The sequence below is a fragment of the Mugil cephalus genome, chromosome 5 (assembly GCF_022458985.1).
Source record: "Mugil cephalus isolate CIBA_MC_2020 chromosome 5, CIBA_Mcephalus_1.1, whole genome shotgun sequence".
Lineage (NCBI taxonomy): Eukaryota > Metazoa > Chordata > Actinopteri > Mugiliformes > Mugilidae > Mugil > Mugil cephalus.
In genome coordinates this window covers 13692844-13707774 of record NC_061774.1, presented here as the reverse complement: position 1 = coordinate 13707774, position 14931 = coordinate 13692844, and the positions used below count along the sequence as shown (strand labels likewise).

At 41.2% G+C, this 14931-nt stretch overlaps 2 protein-coding genes across 4 annotated transcripts; both read left to right on the top strand.

The window, feature by feature from the left end:
* The first annotated feature begins 633 nt into the window (after nt 1–633).
* Nucleotides 634–7064, top strand: LOC125007765 (neurofilament heavy polypeptide-like). Of its 2 annotated transcripts, none has more exons than XM_047584547.1 (8): nt 634–892; nt 2041–2093; nt 2180–2247; nt 2611–2660; nt 2738–2903; nt 5006–6190; nt 6274–6374; nt 6494–7064. In XM_047584547.1, exons 1-8 carry the CDS (start codon nt 785–787, stop codon nt 6524–6526), a joined length of 1764 nt encoding a protein of 587 aa, XP_047440503.1. In that variant the 5' UTR covers nt 634–784; the 3' UTR covers nt 6527–7064. The 2 variants fall into 2 exon arrangements, with proteins under 2 accessions (XP_047440503.1, XP_047440502.1); XM_047584546.1 differs by having other exon boundaries at nt 2177–2247.
* A 131-nt stretch (nt 7065–7195) lies between these two features.
* tmco6 (transmembrane and coiled-coil domains 6) lies at nt 7196–11557 on the top strand. 2 transcript variants are annotated; one of them, XM_047584549.1, is made up of 12 exons: nt 7196–7406; nt 8052–8155; nt 8245–8357; nt 8457–8640; nt 8732–8836; nt 8925–9016; nt 9145–9261; nt 9362–9479; nt 10027–10207; nt 10447–10541; nt 10628–10795; nt 10897–11557. In XM_047584549.1, exons 1-12 carry the CDS (start codon nt 7316–7318, stop codon nt 11017–11019), a joined length of 1491 nt encoding a protein of 496 aa, XP_047440505.1. In that variant the 5' UTR covers nt 7196–7315; the 3' UTR covers nt 11020–11557. The 2 variants fall into 2 exon arrangements, with proteins under 2 accessions (XP_047440505.1, XP_047440504.1); XM_047584548.1 differs by having other exon boundaries at nt 7198–7406; nt 8242–8357.
* Nucleotides 11558–14931: the final 3374 nt, after the last annotated feature.

Below are 14931 nucleotides of genomic sequence, written 5' to 3'. Positions count from 1 at the left end.
AACTCTGTAGGAAGGGAGCTGTGTCATATAAAGGCTAGTATTAGGGAAGAGGTGGGGGCACAGTCTGCATTTAAGTCGCTAGTTCACACACAGGTCAGGCCGAAAAACATACAACCATTCAAACTCATGCAAATCTGCAGCAAATTTAGACACAGTAAGAACAGGGAAGCTCTGCAGCGAAACCAAGAAGCTTCTTGCTCTGAGTCAATCACTGTGGCACGCTTGTATCGTAATTTTTCGTGTAAAGCCAGTATTGTGTAATGACATGTACAATAGCTAAAGCTTCCAGTAACACCAGCATGTTGCAAAATCAACATTACATGTTTTTTATATATATATGTAGAGAGAGAGAGCTGTGCAAATATAACCCTCACCCTGACTATTATTGGAGTATTGTACTACTCAAAAAAGAGCAATTGAAAACACAGCTGAAACAACAATAATTTCAATAAAAAGCTATGTTAACAAAAAATAGCAAAATCTATGAAACAACTGTTTAATATTAACAATTTTAAGCCAATGCTTGACTTGAATGAAACATAGCTGACACTGACTAACTTTAAAAAAAAAGAGAAAGAAAGGAAGGAAGGAAGGAACTACAGCTCCCATGGTGCATTGCGGCGGAAAACGGAATCACTTCCGGTGTTCGAAGTTCAACGTGCTAAGAAACATGCGGGCTACAGAATCACTAGTTGTGTGTATCATGTGGTCAGTCTTGATATGAAAATACTGCGTTTGTTAGTGCTGCGTGTTTAGTCGTCGCCGTCGTTTCCGTTTGTCGAACATGTCTGTGAACGCATCAAAGCACGAGCTGCTCCATCTGATCTACCACCATTTGAAGGAGCATGGTTTCCACTCAGCTGCAGATGAGCTACAGAGGCACAGCCCACAGGTCAACACTGTACTACCTCACACATACACACACGCAACGCTGCATGCACTGACAGAGGCAACACGTTTGTAACAGTTTGTCTAATGATGTGGAGAAGTTATTGTAGTCCACCAAACTACACTTTAAACCAATGTGTGTACATGTATGAGAATCATCACTGAATATGCAACTGTTGTTTCTAGGTTGTATTGCAGTCCTACCTGTGGTATTTGGTCTCAAATATACACTTGAAACACGGACCCTATTCGCAGGAATAAATATACTCTATGCCCACCTTTGTTTGTTATTTAGAGATTTGATCAAACATGCACCAGCCGGAAGCTCTGCAAGTTTTTGCAAAGAGAAGTAGGCGTGCCTGATTTTTTTTTTAACCTCTGCTGCCACTTTTGTTCAGCTTGTCCTCCGCTTACAGTCGAGGTACTTACATCAAGCCTTGTTCATGCATGTGGGGTCATGAGCCATGTTGCATTTTACACAAGCCACTAACCCATTTAACTGTACATGAGATCAATTCATTCATTCATTTTCTGTGGCTGCTAGTCCTCGAAAAGGTCACAGCAGAGCTGGAGCCTAGCAACTGTCATTGAGTGTGTGGGTGCACCCTGGACAGTTCGCCACTCTATGGCAGGGCTAACACATGCGATCAAGCACTTTTTAATTCACCGACCCAAATTAATGAATGTTTAAGATCTCATGGTGCAGGGTATGGCCGATGTACACAGTGGAAATTAAAAGCCTAAGCAGTATGTCTGTGAAGGTTCTCAGTCATCCAGGTCATGGAAATCTAGAAGCCTACGCGTGTCATCTCTTTGTGAAGTGTAAAAAAGTTAACACACCAAGTTAACACATTTGACAGAAGAAAGCAAAAAAAATAAAAATAGCAAAGCGCTCAATATAACTACATAGCTATGTGCACCAGTGAACTAATACTTAGCTGAAGCACCCTTTACCCCAAGTAGTCTGTTTGGTGAGACTTTTTTTTTATATAGTAAATGTGGTGTGAAACTGAAGCTGAATAGACACACTAGAGTATACCTAAATCATTATTAACTGTTGTAATGTGCCACACTGTTGTTTCACTGGAAAATGTAAAAAATGTGCTGTAAAACTTAAAAGCTCGGTCTGCTTTCAACTGTTATTTTCTGCAGGATGAGACAAAGATATCAGCATCGTTACTGGACATATACAGTTCGTGGTCGAAGTGCGTATGAAATTAAATTATGAAATTAAACGTATTGGCTGGTTGACCACTGTGTGTACTAACTTCTTGTTCTTATTCTCTAGAAGTGCCAAAAAGAAATTACAGCTGGACTCAACCAAACACTCCAACTCAAAAGGAGGAAGAGCAACTAAAGGTTCTTTATTTGAAATGCACTTTAGATGCACTGTTTAGAAAGAGGAACCTTTGATCCGTGCTAATTGGTGCTGCTATGAACATCCCAGCAGTCCTCAGATGAATTCTCTTACTTTTCATTCCTAGTTTGTCTCCAATTTATTTTGTCTAGTTTTTCCTTCTGTGTATCATTTCAACCTTGTATCCGTGTTTTAGAGCATTTCTGGTTTATATATAGTGTATAAATATTGGCTATGTATATACTGTGTGCTGTGTTATTATTCCTTCCTGCTGGTCTGACTAAATGAAGCTTATAGCAGCAATCTTTAAGGTGGGGTGGTGCATTTAACTGTATTTTAACATTTGCACTTTTCATGTTTTCCAGCCAAGCAGACCACACCAAAGAAGAAGAAGAACGATAAACCTGCAAAAAAGGTGAGCTTTTATTTAGTCCTCATTCCTGGCCACTCTTGTACGTTACTAAGCATGCGGTTGTCTCTTCTTTTCTTCAGTCTGTTCCGGCAAAAACGAAAAAGAGTGAAGGAAAGTCTGCAATCAAGCCGAAAAAGCCCAGGACCAAAACAGCAGACAAGGGTGTGGCCGCCGGTGGAGATGATTCAGACTCTGACAGCAGTCTGGATGTGGAGAAGTGGAAGAAGCTGGTCCTGCAGATGACAGGTAGGGGTGTGTGTTTGAAAACAAACAAACAAAAAAAAAAAAGAGTTGCTGAGTGCGTCATTCAGCATTCATGTGGACAAATGAAAAGGATCGGGAGAATGCTAGACAAAGTTAGTCGGAAGTTAGTTACCTTTATTTGTTCAGGGAGGGCCAATTTAGAGCAAGCTCTTTTTTGCAATGATGCAATCCATCAGTACAATATACAATACATACAATATAAACATATACATAAAGCAAGGCAAATCATAGAGAGTAAGGCATTTAAAAAAAAAAGTACATGTACGCCTTTACTACCTCAGTCCGAACATTTGGGATATTAAGAGCCAATGGATTGTGAGCATGAGTGGAGTAACTGAACTTAAAAGTAAGTACGTATGTTAGATAAACAGGTAGTTTGTGAAGAAAGGCCTTATAAGTAAACGGCAAACAACATTGTTCTCTTCTTAGAGTCAATGAAGTCCAGCCGACATTTTGGTAGAGTTGGCAGTGATGGGTCATGAACTCATCACCAGTAATGAATCTAATTGCTGCATGATAAACTGTGTAGCAGGAGAAGCATGCATATAAATGACATCTCCATAGTCCAATACTGATAAAAATGTAGCTTGCACGATTTGCTTCCTACAATAATGAGGAAGGGAAGAGTTGTTTCTGTAAAAGAATGTTAATAAAGGCTTCAGTTTGTTTAAAAGCTACACGCTGCTTAAAAGACAACTTGTCATCAATCCAGATGCCCAGATACTTATAGTACTATATGACTGACTCATCTGTGTACATATTAATTAAGCTGTTTTTAATACCATCGTTAAAATCATTAATATGTAAAGAAAATAACAGTGGTCCTGTTCTTATACTTAAGTAGGCTACTCTGGTACTTATCAGACGCTCTAATGAGATTAGGGAGTGATTAGTGAGATTGGCTGGTATTTATTTAATTTATCTGAAGGTCCACCTTTATGTAGAGGAGTTACTACATAAGCTCAGTTGAAAGAGTCAAATTAAAAATGTGCAGTAGGACATCAACAATAATCGGTGCAGAAAGACCTAGGAGTCGTGGATCGAGGCTTTGATTTATCCTGCTTAACATTTCTGACACAAGCAATTGGGCAGTGGTCACTAAAATCTAGGGAGAGAACCCCACAGACTTTAAAATTATGTGGCTTATTGGTTAAAATTAGGTTCGATAAAGTCGACTTCTCAAGGTTAGCTGGATCAGGTCTTGTTGGAGCAGAAATCAATTGTATGAGGTTTAGGTGAATGCACAGATGTTTCATACCAAGCCAGTCAAGATTCAAATCACCCAGTAGTATTATTTCAGAAGAAAGATGAGCTAAATCAGAAACGACAGTTGACGGTGCAGAGGGAGGAGGATGTACCCTCCAAACGAGCAGTTTTCAGTCCAGATAGGTGAAGGGATTGAGTGATGCCTGGAGATATTGATTCTTGATTCTTGAGCAGCTGCATTTCTTTGGCGATACTGTATGCTCTCATCATGGTAGAAGCTAAGCCTTGAGACAAAGAGCTGGAGACACCAACTCTCCCCTCAGGTGCTAAACCGCGGGAGATGACAGTCAAAACAAAAGTGGTAGGAGGTTTTGTGGAAGTGGTGATGAAACATGACATTTCTAATAGTTTCACAAGCTGTTTTTACACAGGTGTATGGAAACATTTGCGCAGAATGACTGTGGTCAGATTGAATAATGTAGGTCAGGCAGTTGTGATAATCAGACCAGATCCATTGTTCATTCACCACTTTCTTTAGAACTGAACAAACCCCCCATGTGCCATAATATCCAAATACAAAGCACAAAAATAATTGAAATGTATCGTAGGACTCCATCTAGTAGAGGAAGGGAGGAAGTGCTTTCATGTTAGACAGAATGTCAAAAGGTGTGGAAAAAGCAGGAAATAGTGGGAGATGAAACATCAGGGAAAGCTGAGTCCTTTCACTTAAAGAGAGAAGGACAACCACCAAACAGGACAGCGCCACCCATGAACAACCATGGAAAACAGCGATGTCATACAGCCGCTGTTTACCTGCCCGTCACTGTGCCGCCTAGCCAAGTTTGCTCATGTCTTCACTGTGTTTTCTCTGCACACAGAGGCGGACATAGCCAAGATGGACACCATCAACGCTCTGGACGCCTCTATGCCCCAACCCAAGAAGAGAGTCAGAAAACCCCGGGCCAAGACTCCTGCGAAGACTCCTGCAAAGACGGAAAAAGAGGAGCTTCAAGAGAATAACGGGACGGTTGAAAAGAATGAAAAAGAAGAGGGGAAAGCTGTGACAAAGACGCCAACAAAGAATAGTACGCCCAGGAAGAGCAGGTCAAAAAATACGCCACCTGTGACCCCCCCTGGCACCGTGAGCCAAGAGCAACCCCCCACTCAGTCCCCTTCAAAACAGAAACAGGCGGAGAAAAGAGGAATTAAAACAACAGACATGGCGACGCCTGAGCCTGCGAAAAAAAAAAAGAAGAAGAAGGAGAAGCTGGCGAGTGAGGATAACGTGGAGGGGAATGCGCACGAGCCAGGTGAGAAAGGAAAAGAAGAAGACATCAAAGAGAAGAAGACTAGAGTCTCAGGGCAAGAGGGCACCGATACAGGCATGGAGGAAAAGAAAGAGACAGAAGGAGACGGTGAAAGAAATGAAATGAAATCAGAGCTACTAGCGCATGAAAAGAAAGCCAAGAAGAAGAGGAAAAAGGACAAAAATGAGAGTGAGGAAAATGTACCGCCCACACCCGAAGAAAAAAAAGTAAAGAAGAAAAAGACAAGCCATAGTCAAGAGATTTCAGAGCTATCTGAAGAGGCAAAAGAAAACACAGATCAGATAGTACAGAATGAAACGACAGCCGGCAGTGTGGAAAATTCAGAGGAAAACGTTGTGCAGAAGAAAGTGAAGAAGAAGAAAAAGACGGCTGACTGTGAGAGAAATTTGGAGCAGGTATTCGAAGAGGCAAAAGAAAATACGGAGCAAACTGTTGTTGAAGACTGTGAAAATTCAGAGCCGATATCTGAAGAAAAGGAAACGAAGAAGAAGAAGAAGAGGAAAAAAGAGACTCTTAATGGTGAGGAAATTCAGGAGCAAATAGTTAAAGCAAAGAAAGCAAAGAAGAAGAAAAGGGAGGACCCTGGTGAAGAAAATACAGAGCAGATAGAGGAAGAGGAGAAGCCAGACCAGGTTACTGAAGAAACAAGGAAAAAGAAAACGAATTCTGTTGATACGGAGCCACAGCCTCCACCCGACCTGGAGGAAACAAGTCCTCCAACAGAGAAGAAGAAGAGTGAGTACATAACCCTCAGAAATCATTGCAGTGTGCTGCAGTGTGGATGTTGATTTTTTAACATGACATTGTCATTCCCTCAGAGAAAAGCAAATTAAAAACAGTTGAAGATCCTGCTGCTTCTGTCCCTGATGGCCCAGCACCAGAAACTCCCCACACAGACTCAAGTGACACCCACAAAAAGGTATCACCATCTTATCAGATAGCCATAATTAATGCTTGTTTAAAGAGTGACCAGTTTCTTTTTATTTATAATTGTTAAACTATTCCTGACCTAATTGTGTTTGCTACACTTTTTCACAGAAAAAGAAATCGTCAAAGAGCAAAGAGTCATGAACATGTTCGACTTGTCGTCCCTGCACAACCAGAGGATGAAGACAACAAATTTCATCTCTGTCCTTTTTCTAATCATCAACATGGTTAGAAGGTTTACTTAAAACTGTAAAGAGAAACAGAGTTTTCTATTTTGGTACATATTTTATCTTTTTCATTAGTTTAATGTACACAGTTGTCTTTTCTACTGAGTGATGTCTACGACATTTGCCATTTTAATGGTATGTTTCTGTAAAAACATAACTTGTTGTTTCAGGTAGTGTATGATATTTGAAAACCTGCCAGTGACTGAATGGAGTCTCTTTAAGCACAGTCTTAGGTATTTCCGCTGTTTTTAAATCTAAACCTACAACAACAAAACAAGAAATAAACTTATTTTTGACCAGCGTTAATATTTATTCAGTGTAATATGTTATGGAGTTGGGAGTAGGGTCCTATGTGTGGGAGAAGTATGATTTTTACAAAAGTTTTAAATGTTTGGTAAAACTATACGCATTGTACATGATTGTTTCAACTAAAATTAAACAATAGTTTGACTAATCGGCTGTGTCTTTTTTGCTGAGGGAGCATAGATATGCCATTGACTGTATGCACAGCCTTGTGTTTTGCAAATTGCGCTGCTGGGGGCTGCCGCTAGATGGCGCCGCTCAGCTGAAGGAGGCGAAGCTACAAACCCCGAAGAAGAATGAATACGTCCGTGGATTGGTTATTGCTACCATGGCTACACTTTGACTGAGATAAGTGACATTTAGATGTTTTGTTTGGGCTCGTTTTTACCCATGAAATCGTAAAATGTGGAGGTTAAACAAAGTTCGGCACAAAGCTGGACGCCCGGACGACAGTTTGGATCAGCTCAGGCTGAAGAGGCGGCAGCATGACCGAGGTGAGCTACTTTTAACAGAAACGTGAACTAGCTGACTTTAGGAAAATATAACAGAAATGCTACCTCAGATTGATGCTGAAATGGTAACAACAAGCTAACATCAGCACATTATGTGTGAGCTCTTCTAAGGTCTCCAAAGCTTGTTTAATTCTGTTTTGGTCGCTAAAATATACGACCTAAACTCCCAACTCCTATAAAACTATATCTACAGAACGAGATGTTGAAGATGGTGAATAAGGGTATTGACAGCTGGTCTCTATAGTATCCACTGCATGTATTTATTTTGTGCGTCTTCATCTGTCTCATAGGCTGCGTATAAAAGACATCTATCTCTACTTGTTAGATAGCCCCTTCTGAGATTTGAATTCTCGCGAGAGTCTCGAGAAGCCACCAGTGTCTATTTTGTTTAATACAGAAATTGTAATAGTTGGTATCCTTTATTCTGTCATTAATAAAGTCATTAGTAAAGTGGACCCTGAACATCCCTCGGGATAAATGAAGTATCTATTTATAGTAATTCCTCCAGCTTCTATGCTTCCTCACCATGAGTGTCTCACTCATAGTCCCGTTGACAACATGGCAGCTGTGTCTTCAAGTGAAGACACAAAGTATTATGATAATTGTCTTGTGTGTTATTTGTTCTAGCACTGAGACAGGCCCGCAGAGACAGGCAGCTCGTGAGCAAGAGGCTCCTGCTGAATGAAGATGAAGAGCAGCCCGATGTCATGGACACATCCCCGGGAGAACAGGTGAGTCGCAGACGCCACGATTGATGATTTGTGGTCAGGTTCACTAAATAAAAGATCTAAGCGACGTGTCAATGTCTGATTTCCAGCAGGATGTGGTCGGTTTGCTCCATAAACTTCAGCACAGCGGGCCGGAGAAGGAGGCCCACCTGAAAGCCTTGAGTAAAGCTCTGCGCGACCCATCGGCACAGCTCACCTTCATCAAGTATGACAGTAACATGCGTCTGCACATCAAATCAGTTTAAATGATGTTATCACCGTTTCCTCTGTATATCTGTCTGTGTGAATCTGTCTTTCCTTACAGGCAGGAGAACAGTATGCATTTGCTGGTCGGCCTCCTCACTGGCTCTAATGCTCAGTGCCGTCTGCAGGCCGTCCGGTGTCTTCATGAGCTGTCTCACTCTCCCCACACCACCATGGCGCTGGCCTGTCTGCCTGCTACCCCCTACCTGTTAACTTACCTGTCTGGCCAGAGCACCAAGTTCACAGTGAGTGCCCGTTCATATCAGACGGTTCATGTAATATTACAGTTATGAGAAGATTTTCAATTTTTGTGTGTTTATTTTTATCTGTACACAGGAGCTGTGTCTCTACACACTGGGTAACATATGCCCAGACAATGAGGCTGTACGAGAGAAGCTGCTGGCTCAGGGAATCATACCAGCTCTGGCCGGTTGTATGGAGGTACAGGAAGTTTTTTCTACATGACAATACGCCACAAAACGCAACGTGACTTGGAGGATAAGGTGTCCCTGTATGTGTATCTCTCCAGAGCCAGAGACATAACCTTGCAGTAGTGGAAGCTGTGGGGTTCACCCTCTCTCAGCTCCTCCAGACCAAAGATGCAGCAGAGAAGATAATCCCGTAAGTAAAGTACTAGTCATGCACAGGTTCATCATTTCTGTCTCTCTGCTGTGTTCTCTCAGAAATGTTGAAGTAATTTCAGTAGTGAGGCTTTGCCTAAATAAAACACAGATGTCTGTTGTTTTCAGGATGGTCCTGGCCTCAAGTTTACCCTCACACTTATTGTCAGTCCTGACACCTGACCCAAAATTTGGCCTGGGCCCCGCCATTGAGTGTGCATGGTGTCTGCACTACCTCACATGCAGGTGGGAGCCATGTTTAATTTGTTCTTGTATGTGATTGCACTGTAAATTACTGCTACTAATATTTATAGTTATCATTTATTGAATCTCGCATCTTTATCAGCACCAAGGATAATAACACAGAGTTGTTAGCTCGAGGGGCCCTGTCGCACTGCAGTTCCCTCTTAGTCTCACTAGGTGATGCTGTGGCTGAAGGAAACAAAGACGAAGGAATGGAGCTGGTAAGGAAATCAACTAAAAACAGAGAGTTGCACTCTTGTTTTTTTTTTTGGTTGTCCAGTTTTAATACATATGCCTTATTATTCAAGATCTCTTACTTTGGTTGCCAAGAATCAGACAAACAATTAGTTTTTATTCATTTAAAAAAAAAAAAAAAAAAAAAAGAAGTAGAAATTACATGGTGTGTTGATGCGGTTGTAAGCAGTGGTTGTTTTCAAGGACGCCTCGATATTAAAGGTTTTCCAGCACAAAAACATAGAATTCAGTACGAGTTTCTGAAAAATCCATCCTTGAAAGTTACTGAAGAAAACTGAAATTGTCTGAATTATTCTGCCCATATGGTAGTTTTTGCTTCAAACTAGAAACTTGGATCCTATAATAAGACTGAATGTTGACTTGCCTTTGATATTAAAAAAGGTGACATTGAAAAAATCTTAAGACTATTGTTAAGACATCAGTTATCTTAAGGAAAAAGTGAAAAATGATGCTAATAAAAATTTCTGACGTGGGACACAAAAAAATATCGCTCACTATGACATTCCTCTCCAGCTTGTCTGTCCTCTGCTGAGATGTGTGGGAAACCTGCTGTCCTCCTGTCCAGTCAAAGACATGATCACTCAAGTGGGTGATGTCCATCTCGTGGTTTCCCTGTGTGCACTAGTTCAGGCATACCTGCACACCCGGCCCGGATTAGCCAGAGAGACTGTCTGGGTCCTCAACAACCTCACAGGTTTGACCCGTTTCTTTGACTCCACAACTGATTGAAGTGAGTACCAGCAGGCATCAGTGAGACTGCAGGCACACAGACGCATCACTGCACACTCCACAGTAATCTCCTGTAGCTGAATTGCCTTAGTTGTATAGTTTGTGGAACTATTTCATTTTCAGTTTGTTGTTTCTCTTGTGCATGTGTGAAAAAAAAAAAAAAAGAGAAAGTGATTTTTGGTTTCTGATGATCCTCTGTTCCAGCTCACTCCAATGAATTCTGCTCTGCTCTGTTGACGTTCAACATGATCCCAGGACTTATCCAGCTTCTGCCGTTTTCACGAGGCATCAACACCATGGTGAATGCGAGCTGTCATTGCTTTTTGTTGTGCTCTCAGACAGTCGTAGGAGGACACTCTGATCTCTGATTGCCTTTTATTCTTAGATCCTGAGGATCCTTGCAAATGTTGCCCACAAGAAAAAGGAGTTCTGTGTTGAGCTGGCGCGGCTCGGACTGCTGCCTGCGCTCGGTGCCACGCTTAAGATGGCCGACCAAGAAGTGGTGACCCTGAGTCTGGACGTCCTGTTCATGCTGGTAGTTAGTGGTTCACAGGTAAACGAGGGCACACACACCAATCAGGCATTACATCATGCAACAAACCCACATGTACCAGCCATCCCAGTGTGAGGTGATGAGGTTTTCTTTTCCCTCAGGTGGCAGAGGAGTTTGTGCGGCAAGGTGGGCTCTCGCTGTTGGAAGCCCTTCAGTACAACGGGGAAGGAGAGATGAGACGAAGGGCGACGTACCTCCTGGAGCAACACCTGCTGACCCATTAACAATAATGTTCATAAAGTATGATTGTCTTCATTGAATCATTAGTAAATCAGGATTAAACATGAATGTGAGCTCGTGTGTTACATGGGCAACAAGAACACATCTGAGGATACATGACGACTTGTTTCATTTTGACTCGTGCTGAAAGACAGGTAGTCACTTTGTATTTGAAGGTTTTTATTGGTATTTTAATGTGTAACTAGGGAATATTTTTAAACCATCGTGTATCACGAAATAGTTAAAGTACTTGAAATTGTATTTATGTTGAGAAACATTTTGACTTTTCTGTTCAGACACTGGTGTGTGTTTTGCTCTTCAAACTGAAGCTCCAGCTGCACGCCCAGATGTTTATCTGACCGGCTATAAAATGAGGGTGATGCAGAAGGACGGTTTATTATTTTTTTTCATTTTTTATGACACATTTTACAATTATCATGGGTTTCTTGTCAATAATAAATCATGCTTACAAATTCATTAAATGCATTGTTAAATAATAATAAAAAAATAAAAAAATATACAAATGTGAGTTAAGATATGTTCGATCTTGTTTTCTCCCAGTACTGGCTTTGTTGACTGGTCTCACAAGAAAGAAGATGTGATTGATTGGTCTGGTTCTGATCCATGTCCCATCTTTTGAGATGGGGTAAAAGAAAAGTGAAACTGTTATCTGTGTCTTATAAAGAAAAACGGTTTGATCATTAATATTTGTACAAAGAAGCACACATTTAGATTTTTTGTTGTCAGCTGTGCAAAGTAAACTTAAATCTGCGCAGGAGGGGCATTTACAACACAGATCTACCATGGTTACATGTTTTAGGATTTTAAAGAAAAGATGAGATTTAGCCTGATGTACAAGCCAGACCAAGTGTTTCCTTGATGAGGGCATGCAGCCGATTCCAGGAGAGATAGTTCTGACCCCATTTAATTGTTCTGTCATCATCTTTTGGCATGAACGCACCCCCTCCCCCTTTGACATTCACACAAATTACATTTTTACTTGCGGACTCAGTACCCTCATTGTACTGAGGAAGAGCTTCGGGCGCAAAACAAAAAAAAAAAAAAAGACTTCAGCTCCTCCCCTTGGTGGGAAAAAAAACTGTCTCAAATTTCGACACTTCCTCTTTCCACATTCAACACTCCCGCACTGTTATGTTTCCCACAGTTCCTCTGCAATAAAAACCAAGGTAGGCCGTGTTTTTATCTGCTTCTATGCCTCCCTTAAGTCATTGTTTTTTTTGTTTTTTTAACAATCATGATCGTGTAATTTAACTGTGCTGCCCCACAACTGTTCTGTCTGTTGATAAATCTGAGGAGAGAGGATGTCTGGTTAGATTTCTTCTTGTTTTGTGTCCCCCCACTCATCCCCCCCACCCACCCACACAGCCAACACACTGTTTATCGCTCACTGGCAATGGAGGCTACTGTGTCAACGACCAGAGCGAGAAAGGCAGAGAAAGACAGGACTGAAGGAGCGGGCAACGACATGCTGATGTCTAGCAAGCCTCTGTATCGCTTCGTCCAGAAAGAGCCCAGGAGTCTCGGGGTAAAACATCAAAATAGTAGTGAATAAGTGCATAGAAGGAGAAGCGCACGCACACACACATACAAGGCTGCTGTAAACTATAACACTGTAAACACTTCAATCCAGCCTTGCTCTTCCCCTATCCAGATTGTCATAGTGATCTTCGGCTGCGCTGAGGTGCTGATGGGATTTCCGCTGGCTGGTCAGGATCTGAAAACCTCATTCGACCTCTACATACCCTTCTGGCTTGGAGCTCTGGTACATGACATGAGTTTAAGAAAACTAAAGGGAACACATCACGTGGGAAATGTACTCACTCGTGCGCTCACCCGTTGTCCATACGCAGTGGCCAGCGTCGACCTGTTAGCGTAGTTTAGCAAAAACACTGACGATCCTCGCAGGTTGCAAAATCTCCCGAGCACCATCAGATGCGCTCGTACTGACTAATCCATAATAATTGGAAAAATGGGGGGAAAAAACTCAGAAGGTCTAACTTGCTAAGTTGTTAACATTTTAGTAGTAAGTTGTAGTAGATAAAGTCTTTATGCTGCCTGGCTGATGGCATGTTTCCTTATTTACAGACTGGTGTGAATAATTTCAAAACTGTGTGCAAAATGAGCAAATAGCGATATATTTAACAAAATGACGTAACATGTCTTAATTTTTTACTTTACTAAGCTTTCTAAGTCACATTAAAATGTACTTTTGGTGACATCAAGGGGACATTACGTGATGATCTGTGTTTTTGGTTGCTTCTCAAAGTTCCTTTGCTGTGGAATCTTGTCGATCTACACCGAGTTACATCCGTCCAAGAAGATGGTAGGTAGTTGGTGACTGTGTATCCCATTGATAAGTTGTCTGCAGTGTTTCCTCTTAACTGAATAACCGTTTCATTCTTGTCGAACTGGTCTTTACCAGGTGACAGTGAGTTTGGCCATGTATGTGGTTTCCGTCTTTGGAATCTTAGTCTCTATTTGCTACAGGATAATCTGCCTCACCGCCTTTAGACACTACCCCTACCGGTCCTCCGACAACCTGGTGAGTTACAACATGTACGTTTTTGTTTTTTCCGATGGCGTGCGTTTTAACTGTGTGTGTCTGACTTCATTCTCTCTCATTCCAAAGCTGCAGGCACCAGTATTTGCGACTGAAGGCGTGTTGTTAGCATCCTCTGTGTGTGTGTTGGGGCTCCTCATCTTCTTGTCCACCATCGCACGTTTTGCACTAAAATCCACACACACTCAGGTAATATATTTACAAAAAAAAATGTTTTATTGATACGTCATCCAAAACTGGTCTGTTCTTGAAAAAAAACAACAACATAAAAAAGCAAACAATTACACATCCTGTGTTCAAGTTGTAACTTTCAAGATACATTTTGAACATCCCACGTTGCAGAGAAGAACACAACAACTATTTTAGTGTGTGCTGCCTTGAATTACAGGTGTTATTCTGAGCTGTGGTGGTCACACGGAGGGAGAAAAGCTCACCACTGGTCCCTCAGAGTTAACATGATATGAGGTTCATTTAAAGAATCCCTGATGAACTCCCCATTCACCATTTAAATTGTAAATTTCTTCCTGTTTATTCTTAGTTGAAAAAAAGGCCTCACTGGGACCTTTAACAGCAGAATTTAAAAAGTAAAAGAAAACCATGGCTACGTTTTCAAATCAAATAACATTTAAATATATATATACATATAGATACATAATATTAAACATACTGTACCAAATTAGAACAATCCAGCAATTTTTCGAAAAATCATAGCAGAGGTCACTTTCAAACCAATGAGACAAATGCAGCCCTCTGAAACACACATCAGCAGTCAGAAGAAGCCTGATGCGGTCACATCACAGTGATATCTGGTGAATAATAAAGTTCTTTAGCCGTGTGTCACTCATCCTTTCACTGCCTTCTCTCGTCAGATTATTGTCCAGCACATCCCGCCACCGGCGAACGACGCAAACTAAGGTCAACCCTTTCAAGTTGTACTCTCCACTATATTATTACTAACACTGTTTTGTTCTTGAGTTGCCCTGTCCTGTGAAATGAAAAAATGTTGCATTACTGAACCACATTTATTTGCTTTTTTAAAGCTTTTTTACGAATAAAGGTTTATTTGTTTTTTTTTTGTTCAGTCAATACATGTCAGGAATTCTATTTTACAGACGTTTATTAAAGCAACGTCGTAACCACTAATCTATAGCCAGGCTTGATGGATGTGGACCTGCTGCACGGTCCTAGTGAAGCGCTTCATTTCAGCTCCTGGTGTGTATTAGCAAAACAATGTGGAACTGTTTTATCACATCTGTGTGATGTCAGTTAACACAGATAAAGTCAGACAGAAGGTCACGTTTGTATATTTTACGTACAGTATATTCAACAATCCCTT